The 15,079-nt window shown below is 42.7% G+C and overlaps 1 protein-coding gene across 1 annotated transcript; it reads right to left on the minus strand.

The window, feature by feature from the left end:
- Positions 1-1,367: 1,367 nt before the first annotated feature.
- On the minus strand, positions 1,368-3,919 carry S100Z (S100 calcium binding protein Z). The gene is given in 4 exon segments (XM_032403530.1): positions 1,368-1,406; positions 1,408-1,521; positions 3,789-3,859; positions 3,862-3,919. Coding segments are annotated over 4 exon segments (282 nt in total).
- Between the last annotated feature and the right edge of the window lie 11,160 nt (positions 3,920-15,079).

Here is a 15,079-nt window from a genome sequence, read left to right on the forward strand (position 1 = left end):
GTTAAAAGCTCCACCTCAGCTGCAAGGGAGGCTGGGAAATAGAACTTTTTAGCTGGGCACGTTGCTGCCCTGCACAAACTAGGCTTCTAATATATGGAAGAAAGGGAGAACAGATATATCCTGCACTGCTCTCTTTTCTGACACTTCCTCACCAGTCCACTGGCATGTCCTATCTATCGCTCCTGCCTCCAAAGCACTTAACAAATTGATCTCCATTGCTTGAATCCTGGGCTGAGACACCATCGTCTCTTGCTCAGAACACAAGGACAGCCTCCTAACTAGTCTCCCACTTCCACACTGGTCCTCTATAGCCCTTTCTTCACACATTAGCCAGGGTTAAGTGTTTAAAAGTATAAATATAGGGGCACCTGGCTGGCTCAATGGGTAGAGCATGCGACTCTTGATCTCGGGGCTGTGAGTTTGAGCCCCACGGTGAATGGAGAGATTACTTAAAAATAAAACCTTAAAAAAATAATAAAAATAAATTTATAAAAAGAAAAAGTATAAATTTCATTACACCATTTTCTTTCTAAAATTCTCCAAGAGATCTGTCATAGTCTGGTTTCCTCCTAACCAGACTGTGAGACAAGGATTTGCATGCAAGTTGTTTATTTGAGAGTGCAGACACACAGGGTGGGGGTATGTAGTGAGACAAAGAAAGGGAGGGAGCACAGAGAAGGAGGACATCAAGCCAGGCTCCCTGGGCAGGGCAGGCGACTGAACCTTAACCCCAAGGGAAGCACTGGGAAGTGGTGTGAAACACTTGCCCCAGAATGAGGAGACCCAAGGGGCAAGGGAAGGTATTTATACACCAGCCTTCAAGAGTTGCTGGCTTTAGTTCTCTTGGCTTGGATACCTAGCCCTGACTGTACCCCCTCTCCTGACCTAACTCATGGACAAAGCCAGCACTTTTTTCTATGTATCAACCTTTCTGCTTACAGATCTGCACAACTTCTTCCACTTGAAGCAGAATCACTAGAGGGTGGGAGAGCCACTTAACTTCGTTAATAGGATAAGAAGTTCCAAATACAATTTAAGCGTGATAAATGTCTCTTAGAAGTTTGCTAAGCTTTAGTCTCCTTTGAAAGGAGCTAAATTTTGTGATGCTTGCTCTTTGACAGATAAAAAAAAAAAAAAGCATAAACATCCTTAATAGTATAGGAAAATTTCAAGTAGGGCATATAAGATTTGGAATATTTAAATCAATTTATTAAGGTACACATCATTTAATAATACTAGTAATTAATTATATGTATATTATATCTATAAATGGCATTACTATAACTATAGGTCTCAAGACTATAGATGAAGAGGAAGCAAATAACTATGGATATATTTCTGCCCTTAGATAAGCTTACTACTTATCTTTATTTTCCTTTCTTCTTCAATTGTTCTACAAAGTTACAAAGCAACTGTCAGAGCTGCCACCATGACCACAAATTCATTAAAATCCACTTCGTTGTCCTTATTGGCATCTAGGTCCTGCATTATCGTATCAACCAATTGGGGGTTTTTTTGGCACTTAAAGGAAAAAGAAAATCTCTAACTCCCAGGCTTTGAGGTTCATGACAACTGAAATTGCATTTTCCTTTTATTTACATTCAAGTTTTTGTTTCCATTTTAGCATCTAAGGACAATTTCCAAAAGCTCATGTGCAGGTGGATTTAAACCAAGCACCAATTCTAAACAGTCTAGCCTTCTGCCCCAAGGCCATGTAATTCTGGCTCAGATCTAAACACAAAGAAGAGCAAACAGCATCTTAGCATCATGAGCTGCTGATCCTGAAAATGCATTACACAACTCCAAAGGTCGGGGGGCCAGGACTGGACGTGGAACAAAGCAGGCTTTAAAGCCGAAAGGGGATAGTAGGTGGCTCTACCATTTACCAACAATGGGACTCTGAGCAAATCACTTAACATTTTTGAATTTCCTTATTTATAAAATGGGAAGAATATCTCCCCACAAAGTTGGGGGAGACATCAACCCTTTTAAAAGTGCTTAGCACCAGCTTGCTAGATTTAGTAAACAAAAATACAGAACATTCAGTTAAATGTAAATTTCAGATGAACAATGAAAAAATTTTTAAGTATGTCCCAAATACTGCATGGGACATACAATATTTTATCTGCAGCCTTACTTAGCACAACACCTGACACACAAAAAAGAGGCACATGATAAAGGGTAGATCTTATAAGGATGACTGCATTATAGGGGTGGAAAGTAAAGCAAGGAGCCCATAGAAGAGGTCAGGCTTCAGAATGGGTGGGACTTGAAGCATTCACCTGTCCTATGATTAGTGGTTGCTGAGAAATATTTCTAAAAGTAGTTCATTCCCTCCAGGAATTCCCGCTGCTCTCAAAAAGCGCCAACCATTAAAACGTTGGAAACTTTAATTGATCAAAATCAGCTTGATTAAAAACAATGATAAATTTCACTTGAATAAATCAATGTGCCAAGTTTGACCTGCTGAGCCTTTTATTCTAAATGTTATATAATCCAGTAGCCAAACTAAATTTGGAAAAAAAAAAAAATGTTCCTAGGGGCTCCTAAAATCACTAAAAAGGAACCGTGAAGAATTACTATGTTAAAAAATTTTTACTTTAGGTGCACCTGGGTGGCTCAGTCGGTGGAGCATGTGACTCTTGATTTCAGAGTCATGAGTTCAAACCCCACAGTGGGCAGAGATGACTTAAAAAAAATTTTTTTTTTTTACTTTAAGGTTTTCCTATAGAGGGAGAAAAGAGTGTTACAGTTACAAATACAGGAGTCTTAATACAGGATTTGGACAAATAACATCATACAAGGATAACATGCTGTGCTAAAGGCACTTCGAGGCGGCTGCATAAACATCAGAGTAAAGGGTTTTCCTCAGGAGGGATGAGCCCCCAAACACTCCATTGTAAGCCTTCATGTGCAGACTTACTGAACTCCTGGCTATTTTGAGATGTGAACCTCTGCGCTACTCAATTGGTCACTGGCCAGACACACCCTTTCTGTCCCTCGGAATCAGCCTGTGCTGGTCTGACAAAGCTAAGTATTTGTCATTCACTAGAAAACTTGCCACCACAGCAAAAAGTACCCTGGGCTTCATTTCTGGCCCAATACATAATATTAATTTTACAGACAGGTGGACGAAGCTCTAGGTGTAACTAGTGCCACTCGTTATTAACTCTAACTCCTGGTAGAACTAGCTGCATCTTTGCTGCCCCAGAATGGTGCATCATTGAGGCAAGCCGAAATACCATTTACAACCCTTGGAAACCCTAGCCACAGGCAACATGGAGAAGGGTACGTGCTATTGTACGGATGACCCTCCGGCGACATGGGGATTAGGGGTGCTGACCCCGCCACACAGAAGAAAATCTGCCTACAACTTGTGACTTTCTGACTTCCCAAATACTCAACTGCTAATAGCCTGCTGTGGACAGGAAGCCTTACTGGTAACATAAACAGTAGATTAACACATGTTTTGTGTCTTCTATGAATTATGTACTATATTCTTCCAATAAAGTAAGCTAGAGAAAAGGAAAGGTTATGAAGAAAATCCTAAGAGAAAATACATTTACAGTCCTGCACTGTAAAAGATCCACATATGAGAGGACCCATGCAGCTCAAACCTGCGTTGTTCAAGGATCAAGTGCACTCCAGAGTTTGCTTGCCCCTGGCTTTAAATCTCAATACCAACCGCACTGTTGGTGGCAGGGTCATAGGAGACGGTACATTGAGGCTCTCCTGGGACGTGTACCCCATCCACCCTTGACCGCATGGGGCAAGAAGCTGCGACTCACCGAGAGGAATTTCGTGAGCTCTCGCTGCAGGAGCATTTTCAGTTCCCCCTTGTCGAGCTTGAATCTGTCCAAGAGTACTGGTGGAAGATCCTAATCATGAGGTTCATGACCAGCTCCAGCTGAGTGGGCATGGTAAATGGGCCGCTCCAGGAACGGGCCACCGAACTCAGGGAAAAAAACACTTGTTCAAAATAAGTAGATGGGGAAGCAAGTCCCCCCGAGTCCCCCATGCCACAGGTGATGGTTGTTCAACCGTAATGCTCTTCAGTTAAAGCCTTCTGCGAGTCTAGGGCAGGCTGCAGAGGAGACCTTTGAGGTTTCTCCTCCCTAATCCCCACTCCCCCCAAATTTAGCAGGTCCAGCGTGTTCACAAGTTAGCGATCACACAGCAAATACAGAGTCATATCAAAACATAGGTTAAAAATATAATAATAATAAATAAAAATTAAGTTAAATAAAACATCGATTAAAAATAAATAGAAGACGAAGAAAACAGCCAACTTCATACCTGTTCAGCCAGTGCATAGCTCTGTCAACAGGTGTTTATAATTAAACGCTACTCATTTATACCTGGGGTTTCACCTACACACACCTGTTCCCAAGAAGACCAAAATTACCAGACGAGAGATACAACTGGAAGTGCCTCTGTGTCTGTTTTTAATCATCAGAAGGAACAGGTGTGCCCTGATGCTCTGAGGGCCCCAAGCTAGGGCTGACACCCATGTGTGCATTAGGTGAGAAGGCAATGAGAGGCAAGGAGGAAGCCTTCCATACCCTCCCGGTGGGGAACATGAGTGGAAGTTAGAGCCAGGTGCTAGGAAGGTGATGACCGGGAAGAACTCTGAAAATAGAGGAGAAAAGAAGAAACAATGGTTCAAACCTGGAGACTTCTTAGCAAGGCCAAAGCAAGGTCAAGAGGATAAATAGAGCAGACTAGTTAAACTAACCCAGTGAACAGTTGTGCAGCTATAAAAAAAAAGAAAGAAAAAGAATGTGAATGCTCTCCATGACAAGTTAGAAAGGAACAAAGTGATCCCAGCTGTGTAACAAGAAAAAAAATCCCACATATATGTGCATTTGCCCAAGGAGTCACTGAAAGGATGCATAAGAAATAGAAGTGTGGCTATAAGGAGCTAGGGGGATAGAGGGTGGAAGAGAGTGGCTGGGAGTAAGTTTCTCATTTATACATTTTCAACTGATTTTAACTTTTTCAGTTAAAGGAATGTATTACCTAGTCAAAAAATTGAAATAGAAAAAAAGCCCAGAGCTGCTGTGTATGTGGGCAACCACACGGGGTAGGGTTCCAAGCGAGAGGAAAGTTAACAAAGAAAAAGAAAAAGAAAAACTAGGGGCACCTGGGTGCCTCAGCTGGTTGAGTCTTGCCTTCGGCTCAGGTCATGATCCCGCATCGGGCTCCCTGCTAGGCGGGAAGCCTGCTTCTCCCTCTCCCTCTGCTGCTCCCCCATTGCTTGTGCTCTCTCTCAAATAAATAAATAAAATCTTAAAAAAAAAAAGAAAAGAAAAACTAAAGCCAGAAACTGGCCACTGTGCTTTTATTTTATTTTTATTTTTTAAAGATTTATTTATGTATCCTAGAGAGAGAGAGAGACCGCTGCAGGGAGGGGCAGAAGGAGAGGGAGAGAATCTTAAGCAGACTCTGAGCTGAGCGAAGAGCCAGAGGTGGGGCTCGATCCCACAACCCAGAGATCATCACCTGAGCAGAAACCAAGAGTCAGGGGCCCTTAACTGACTGTGCCACCCAGGCACCCCTTGGCCACTGTGCTTTTAAATGTGCCTGTGTTCTCAGGACTGAAATTCAATTATACAAAAAGTAATATTTGTATTTCCTTTCAACAAGCCTGTTGGGATGGAGCCGCAGGCAGCCCATTCCCCTCCCTCTTACCACCCCCACATTCCACTGAAACCTCCCTGGAGGTCCCCAGGGATGTTCTCACTAGCTGCCTAAAGTCCAATTCTCAAAAATATTTTTAAATTAGTGTTTTATTATTAAAGGAATAATGCATGTGCTAAAATAATATCTTCAATACTCAAGAGTATAAAATAAAAGTAAAATTCTCGTTCCACCATTCCTCACCCTAGTGCTTTTCCATTAACACTTTCCTGGGTGAGAGGCAGGATCATGATGCGGAGACGCTGGGACTCTCTGGCTTCAGCTCCCAGCTCTGCCACTAACCAGCTGGGTGCTCCCAGGCTCATCACTTACCACACTGTTTCCCAGTCTGTATAAATGGGATAGCAAAAGTACCTACCTAACAGAAAGCATTAAATGAGTTAAAATATGTGCCTGCAACATAGTAAATGCCATGCACATGTCAGCTATTATTACCCTTACAGAAAAAACATACATATCTTTACAATTTATGTAAGATACATAATATTACATATGTGTCCTTAAACATATATATACATAATAGTATCCATGTGTGGTACACCTTGTTTTTTTCACTTAACATATCTCAGAAATCTTTTTATACCAGCACATAAATCTAGCCCATTCTTCACAAAAGTTGCATATTATTCCACCGGATGAATGTACCTACATATAGGCAAGAAATATTTATCAGGCATTTCTGTTACACCAGGCCCTGTGTAAAGATGACAGAAGAAACTTGCCCTTGGCGCAAATCTTGTTGTAATTTTTTTTTAAGTAGGCTCCATGCCCAGCGTGGAGCCCAATGCGGGGCTTGAACTCACAACCCTGAGATCAAGATCTGAGCTGAGATCAAGAATCAGAAGCTTAACCGACTGAGCCACCCAGGCGTCCCCTTGTTTTTCCCAGAGTCGTGTTAAATATATGGAATGCAGGGAACACTGGCAGCTATTTTATGTTGGGTCTTCCTATACAAGAACGCCTATAGCCTTATGACCATACTTTTCTGGGTCTCCTCATTTCTAAATGCACTCTTTCCTCTCCAGAGCTTAACATTTACCCCACCACCACCCCACCATGATTCCAGCTACTCCTATAATTTCAATCACTCCCCAAATCATATGTTTTGGCCTACGTCTCTCTGCTAAGCTCCAGAACCATCTATCCAACTGCCTACAGGACCTACCTCAATGTTCCACAAGTGACTCAAACTCAGTTAAACCCACTCCCTCCCCACCCAAACCTGCTCCTGCTGCACTGGTCATTCAGCCATCCATCCCTACCCAGCATTCAGCTGCCCTCACTGTTTTAAAACATCAGTTGAACTCACCCATTTCTCTCTATTCTTCCCCACTTTGGGCTTCATAATTTTGGTTTCTATCACCAAAATAGAGGTAGCTTCCTTACGGCTCTCTCTCCTTTCTGTTCTCCATTCCCATTTCCATTCTGCTGTCAGACTAGTTTCTCGAAAACACAAATCAATGCCCTCACCCCGGGCATTCACGAGTCCAACCCTGCCTACAAACTGACCAGAATGCTGGGCTCTCTCATTCTTCCTTGCCTTGGCACATTCTGGGAATGCTCGTTCTGGTTACTCCTTGAAGCTCAGTTCAAATATTTCCTCTTGGAAGTTTTCCAGCACTTTCCTTACTTCCAACCTTCCACCTCTGGTACATGCCTGCCTGTGTTCTCTCTTATTCACTGGAGCATCTCTTTGTCGTTGTTATCATTTCATTTAGTACACATTCCTGTAATCAGTTTCTTTCTATCTATCTTTTTTTTTTTTTTTAAGTCTGCCCATATATTCCCTACTCTCCAGACTTTGAATGAATCCCTTGATGGCAGATCTGATATCTGGTCCATCTTTGCATTCTATTGCATTTAGTGAAAGATCCAACGATATGAGGGAAATGCTCAGAAATCTTTGCTGGTGGATGGATTAATGAGCAAATGACCCAGAAGGGAAACTGTAAGATCTCCAAAGAGTTTAGCCTTGTCGAGTTTAATTGTCTAAAGAATTATTTGATTGCCTTTATTTCACACAAAACATTTTCTTTCATCAAAGGGAGAAAGAGACAGACAGACAACAGTCATCTCAAAGAATATAGAGTTTGAATTTGGAATTAAATATTTTCAGATTAAGCTGCTGAAGTTATAAATGAAGTCAAATGGGTAACTTTTACAGACTTTATATATCTTAGCAGTATATTTAAATCATATTTGATCACAAATTAATTTACTTGGAAAATTCAGTTGGCAGGCAAAACTCTTAATAGAATAGATATTTAAAATGGTAACGTTATAATCTGATTCTAGAGATGAGAATGTGCTCTCTACATTCTTTGCTCTTGGGATTTAGAAACAAGGTGGTTTCTACTTGGTTTGCGCTCGGCTTCAGCAGAGCTAGATACTCCTTCTGGTACATGCTGCCCCTTAGTGTCCGGCTGCATGACTGCATCTGGAAGCTCTCAGTCCCAGAACGTGCTGGAAGTTGTGTAGAGACTCCCGGCCCTTCAGGGGCTTCTCTGTGATGTAAGCCAGCCCCAGCCTCTGCCCTCCAGGAGCCTTTCCTAAACAAAGATAACATCAAAAGCCTTAGTAGGACCCTGTCAGGCTAGGAACACAAATGTACAAGCGACACGAAAGCCCCGGGTGGGCAGGGAACACACATCTGTTTATAGCACAGAAGGGTTCTCAGGTAGCACTTTACATGTTCTATTAATTTTTACAGTTTGATTTTTCTTTTCTTTTTTTTTTTTAAGAATTTATTTATGTATTAGAGAAAGAGAGAGAGAGCACAAGCAGGGGCAGCGGCAGGCAGAGGCAGAGGGAGAAGCAGGCTCCCCGCTGAGCAGGGAGCCCGATGCGGGGCTCGATCCCAGGACCCCGGGATCATGACCTGAGCCGAAGGCAGATGCTTGCCTGACTGAGCCACCCAGGCGCTTTTCATTTTCTGGCATGAGTCATAACCCTTAGGGCTAAAAGGGTTACAAAGGTGCAAAGAATGAGAGAAATGGAAATTTCAGATTGGGGGAGTTCGTAAGTAAGGGCTATTTTGGGAAAAAAAGCTAGTACAAATTCACAGGTAGGAGGCAAAAAGAGTAGAACTGTTTAAAGTGGGGACTTGACCCTGGAGCCTGAAAGAAAGGAAATATGTGAAAAATTGGCCATCATATTAACTGGGATTGAGCCTGCCACAAAATCCTAGGAGGGTCTGCCTCTGGGGCCAAGGCCAGAGTTATACAGGAAGCCAAGTTGCCTCCTTGCAGTTTCCAGTTTTTGTCTTATTATGTAACCTGGTTCAAATGTTCTGACATTTTCATAGCAATGACATGGATCAATCTACAATTATGTGGTGTAAGAGGGAGAAATTACAAGAGGGCATAAGGAAACTTTTGGGGCTAATGGATGTGCTCATTGTCTCGATTGTGGTGGTGGTACATACACATATCAGAACTTATCAAAGTATACATTTTAAATATGTGTGGTTTATTGTATGTCAATTATAACTCACTAAAGCTATTCAAAGAAATTTCCCAGGATCACATAACTAGATTATAGCATGCTGAGGTTCAAAACCATGCTTGTCTGACAAAAAACTAAAATTATGCAGCCATTTAAAAGTAGAATTAGAAAGACTACAGAAAGGAAAATGTTTTTTCAACAAAAGTGACAATAGCAAAGTAACATACGTGTGCTATACTGGGGAAAAAAAATCTGTGTACATACAGAAAAGAAGGAAAATACAAATCATTGTAATAGTTGTTTAATGGATTATGGATGGTTTTTAAATTTTTCAATGCTGCTGTTAAATTGTATTTTCAGAGGCACCTGGGTGGCTCAGTCAGTTAAGTGTCTGACCCTTCATTACGGCTCAGGTATGATCTCAGGGTTGTGAGATTGAGCCCCGCATCAAGCTCTGGGCTAGGCCATGTCTCTTAAGGTATAATGTTGAATTTTAAAACTTAGCATATAAAATTCTAGATTCAAAATGATCATGTTATGTTTCTATATATGCAAGAGAAAAGACAAAGGAAATATGCAAAAATATTAATAGGAGTTTTTACAGGGTGATTTTTCTTTTTTCTGCTTGTGTTAGTTATTCTTGGTTTTGGTAATTTTAAATCTTCAGTAATAGCTATACTTTACGTATATACCCCCCCAAAATGAAATAAAGTGTTTTAAAAATCATAAAGTTGACAAAGCATTTGAACCACCTGAATATAGATTTTTGGCTGTAATATCCACTGGCTTTCCTCAGGCACTTTGCAGTTTGCAAAGCCCTTTTTGCACACACTATTAAGCAGCACATCTTTGCCCAGTGCTGGACACTGTCCGTGGGAAATTATATAATTCAGGACAAATGCTCAAATATTACTGAAAAATACATTACAGATTATTAAATACTAAACCAACCATAAGGTACCTACATAACTGGACCTCCTTTTTCATACGAGAAAAAGGACAACCTCAAGTTAATGCCCTTGAAGTTCCTTTTCCCTTGACAAATTTTTTTTATTCTGAAAGCAGTTTAAGGGGCGCCTGGGCAGCTCAGTCGGTTAAGCATCTGCCTTCGGCTCACGTCATGATCCCAGGGTCCTGGGATCGAGCCCCGCATCGGGCTCCCTGCTCAGTGCAGAGCCTGCTTCTCCCTCTCCCTCTGCCTCTCCCTCCCCCTCGTGCTCTCTCTCTCACAAAAAACAAAACAAAAACACACACACAAAATCAGTTTAAGGACCAGCCTGTGTGTTTACGTGTGTGAGCGGGCTGCCCTTCATGTTTCTCCTCCTTCAGAAAACAATTAGGATAAGGACAGAGGTCCCCTGGGGGCAGAGGTGCCCCAAGGAACTCCAAGAAGAGCGGTGACTACACACTTGTCCTCACCCTTGTGGTCCAAAAAAACAGCCTTAGGGGACTGGCCACACATTTCTGTCAGGAACGTCTGTCTCTGCTCCAGGAACTGCAGAAAGGAGACTTCCCTTCTCTCTCCCTTAAGTGATATCTCCTACATCCCTGAGTTCACTGCTGAAAGAAAGGTATTTCCTCTTGCTCTCTACCTGAAGACTAAAGCTAAGAGTCCAAAAGAAGAGGAATTGTAGGGGGGCCTGACTGGCTCAGTCAGTGGAGCATGTGACTTGATCACGGGGTTGTGAGTTCGAGCCCCATGTTGGGTGTGGAGATTACTTAAAAATAAATCTTAAAAAGAAAGGGATGTCTGGATGGCTGTTGTTAAGCATTTGCCTTCAGCTCAGGTCATGATCCCAGGACCCTGGGATCAAGCCCCGTATCGGGCTCCCTGCTCCGCGGGAAGCCTACTTCTCCCTCTCTCACTCCCCCTGCTTGTGTTCCCTCTCTTGCTGTGTCTCTCTCTGTCAAATAAATAAATAAAATCTTTAAAAAAAAAAGTTTTAAAAAGAAAAAGAAGAATTGTAAAGGCAAGGGTTTGAATATTAATTTGCCTTTTACAAGTCAAACACCTGTTTCCGGGATGAAGTGAGAAGATTTTTGCAATTTGCTTCAAAATATTTCAGTGGCTGGAAGGTAGGTGGTATGGTGGGAAGTGGGTAGAGAAGACGTTGAACCCTACTGGCCATGAGTCCATTTTAACTGCTGAAGCTGGGAGCTGGATACTTGGCAGTTCTTTAGTCTACTTTTGTATTTTCTATATGTTTGAAACTTTCCTTAATAAAAAGTGTGTATACACACACACACACACACACACACACACACAAATCCCCATCCCTGTCAGCATGTGAACAATACTGAAATTATTTCAGCAGAGGAGGAGAAGGAACTTAATGGATTGAACATATGGAGGATTATTTTTTTTTAAGATTTTATTTATTTATTTGTCAGAGAGAGCACAAGCAGGGGGAGCGGCAGAGGGAGAGGGAGAAGCAGGCTCCCTGCTGAGCAAGGAGCCCGATGCAGGACTCAATCCCAGGACCCTGGGATTATGACCCAAGCCAAAGCAGAAGCTTAACCGACTGAGCCCCCCAGGCGTCCCCATATGGAGGATTATTGATAGAGAACCTGCCACTTGCTTTCTGTCACTCTGCACTCAGATGAAGAACAAAATGTTAAACATAGTAAAGGGAATAAGAACTTTCCCAATAATGAAGGCCATTATAACACTGAAATAAATTACTAGGAGAAGATAGCTAAGGAAATTCTTTCACTGAAAATAGAGATTGAAATAGTTCTTTACATGATGGCTAAGAAGTTAGATTATTAATGCTTATTGGTTGCCCAAATATATTCTTGAGCAAAAGGAGGTGGGTGAATCTTGATTTGAACCTTAGCCAGCCACACTGACTAGACTGGAAAAAAAGCAGGTAGAATAGAACGTGTTTGGACAAGTGGCATGCATATATTCCATAGGTCTGAACCTCAGCTCAGACTAGCCATTAGCAAGTCCAACAATTACACTTCCATTGTTAGCTAAAACCACACCCATTCTCTGTAATGATGCTGAAACAAGGTTCCACTGGTTCCAAGGTTCCAGTCTTACCAAATGGCCCCCAAATATCTTTGTCTCCTGGTAATCACACTTTTGTGTTAGTCCCCTCCCACAGTGAACATCACTGATCTGTGTTACCAATATGATATGGTGTATGACTTATAAGACTAGGGCAGGGGCGCCTGGGTGGCTCAATCGGTTAAGCGTCTCCCCCTTCGGCTTGTATCATGATCCCAGGGTCCTGGGGTTGAGCCCTGTGCTGGGCTTCCTGCTCAGCGGGGAGTCTGCTTCTCCCTCTCCCTCTGCCCCTCCCCCCACTCATATTCTCTCTCTCTCTGTATCTCTCAAATAAATAAATGAAATATTAAAAAAAAAAAAAAGACTAGAGGGGCGCCTGGGTGGCTCAGTCATTAGGCGTCTGCCTTTGGCTCGGGTCATGATCCCAGGATCCTGGGATCGAGTCCCACATCGGGCTCCCTGCTCCGCGGGAAGCCTGCTTCTCCCTCTCCCACTCCCCCTGCTGTGTTCCCTCTCTCGCTGTGTCTCTCTCTGTCAAATAAATAAATAAAGTCTTAAAAAAAAAAAGATTAGAGCATAAAAGATATTGTGGAGGGGTGCCTGGGTGGCTCAGTCAGTTAAGCGTCTGCCTTCAGCTCGGGTCCCGATGGGATCAAGCCCCGCATGGGGCTCCCTGCTCAGCGAGGAGTCTGCTTCTCTCTCTGCCCCTCCGTGCCGCTCGTGCGCACTCTCTCTCTCACTCTCTCAAATAAATAAATGAAATCTTAAAAAAAAAAAAAAGACATTGTAGCTTCTGCTTTGCTTCCTCTTGGATCCCATGCTCTGGGAGAAGTCAGTCACCACGTCGTGAGGACACCCAATGAGCCCTATGGAGAGATCCATGTGGCAAAGAACAGAGGTCTCCAGCCAACAAGCAGCACCAACCTGCCAGGCATGTGACGAGGCTCCTTAGAAGGGGGTCCTCCAGCCAGAGTCAAGCCTTCACATGACTGCAGTATGACCTTCTGGGAAGCCCCAAGTCACAGCCAAAGCTACACAGCTCCCAAGTTCCTGTCGTAGAAATTATATAAGACAATACATGTTGTTTTAAGCAAAATTTGGGGTAAATTGTTATGAAACAACAGACATCTACAATAACTAGTGGTGTTTTTTTACATGACTTTTCTACATGACTCCTCAGAAAAAATGGTGCCATGTAAATAAATAGGTTCCTTCTATGAGAAGTTCTCAGGAATAAAAATGTGAGGAAATTCTCATATGTGGTTTCAGAATGGACAAACATGCCAAGCTCTGACAGGAGAGGGCACTGTTTCCTATTTTCTACAGCACCTTTCTCCACAAAGCAGCAGTGAAAATTTAGGGGAAGTAACAATGGGTTCTTTGCAAGTGACCTCCTTGAACATCTTAACAGAGTTAATACAGGGCTTTAAAGAACATGTGCAGTTTAGCCAAAAATCACCTCAGATCACAAAGTAGTCTCCTCAGCGTCATCCGAGCAAAGTCGGCTTGATAAAACTTCTCTTGATTATTCCCAAAGTTCTTTGCCGTGCATTAGCACTGATTTCTCATTTGTCTGTTTTTGTGATACACAACGCTGAACTCCAAACGCCTTCCACCAGCCCCTCCCCCGCTTCCCACAGGGAAAAGTAGAGAGAGCAGTGCCCATCTCAGAGTCTTTAGGCCCAAAGGTTTCTCCGCCTTCCATTCTAGCCTCCTCCAATAAATGGCAACCCCCAGTTTTCTGCTTCTGAAACTGGATCTGTAGCGAGGCTCATTTCCCCCTCTACCCTCTTCCACACATGAGGTGAGAGTTCCTGGTATAGACACGACCCACATACTGGCCACAATGGCAACGGCTGCAGAGTCAAGGAGTGCAATGAACCGTCTCCAGGGTTTGTGGGCCACAGAGGGAGTTCTCTCATCCAGCCAATTCTGCAGTGTGGTTTTGGACATCATTCTTGGAAGATTCGCCTCCAACACTGTTTCTTTACAGCTCTCACCAGAATTTTGAGAGCCACTCATGTTTATTTCAGTGAATTCCTTTTCTGCTTCAGCAGCTAGACTCAGCTTCCATTGCTTGCAATAAAGAACCCTGAGTGATTTGCCCCATCCAAGACACTCTGCTGTAGAGGCGCCTGGCTGGGTCAGTCAGGACAGCATGTGCCTCTTGATCTTGGGGCTGAGTTCGAACCCCACATTGGGTGTAGAGATTACTTAAAAAGTAAAAACAAACAAACAAAAGACAGACTTCTGATAAGTTGATCAAGTCTCCAGGGAGCCCTGCCCTTGGTCCAGAGAGCAGCAGACTCTCCACAAAAAATGGTCCTCATAGACTGGATTTGCCAGTTTCAGGTTAAGTTACAAACCTATGCAAATTTGCAGAGCCTCACGGTTGCATCTTTCTCGACCACTAGATTCCCTGGAGTTTGGTGTTTGCCTCCATTGTGACTAAGGCTCCTCACTTTCAAGCAGAGCGGGATGGGGTCCTCGGTGTGAAGATCCTGCATCATTTGTTTTTCTTTTGGGCTTTAATACATATGCCTCCAAACGACCTGGATTCCAAGGAAGTTATTTGCTTATTTTCAGGACATGAACTCCTCCTTTTCACAGCAGCTCAGAAATAGACTGGTGGTGGTAAAAGTTGCTCAAATATCCTAATCTTAGTCCACTCTGAGTTCCCAAGTTCATATAATAATGATATATTCCTCCTACCTTGATGTGGCTCCCAATTATATGGACATCATATACTTTAATGTTTACTTGTCTTTAGCCGAAGCAAATTATTTGGTTACAATTGAATAATCTTTTAGATTTTTAAATATTCTATGTATCCACCAAGTCGAGACATTTCTCTTTAGAGTCTACAACCTTACCAAAAAGTTTATTTCTTATGTATCATCCCTGTGAAGGAATGTGAGTTGA

The sequence above is a fragment of the Phoca vitulina genome, unplaced genomic scaffold (assembly GCF_004348235.1).
Source record: "Phoca vitulina isolate PV1807 unplaced genomic scaffold, GSC_HSeal_1.0 scaffold6, whole genome shotgun sequence".
Lineage (NCBI taxonomy): Eukaryota > Metazoa > Chordata > Mammalia > Carnivora > Phocidae > Phoca > Phoca vitulina.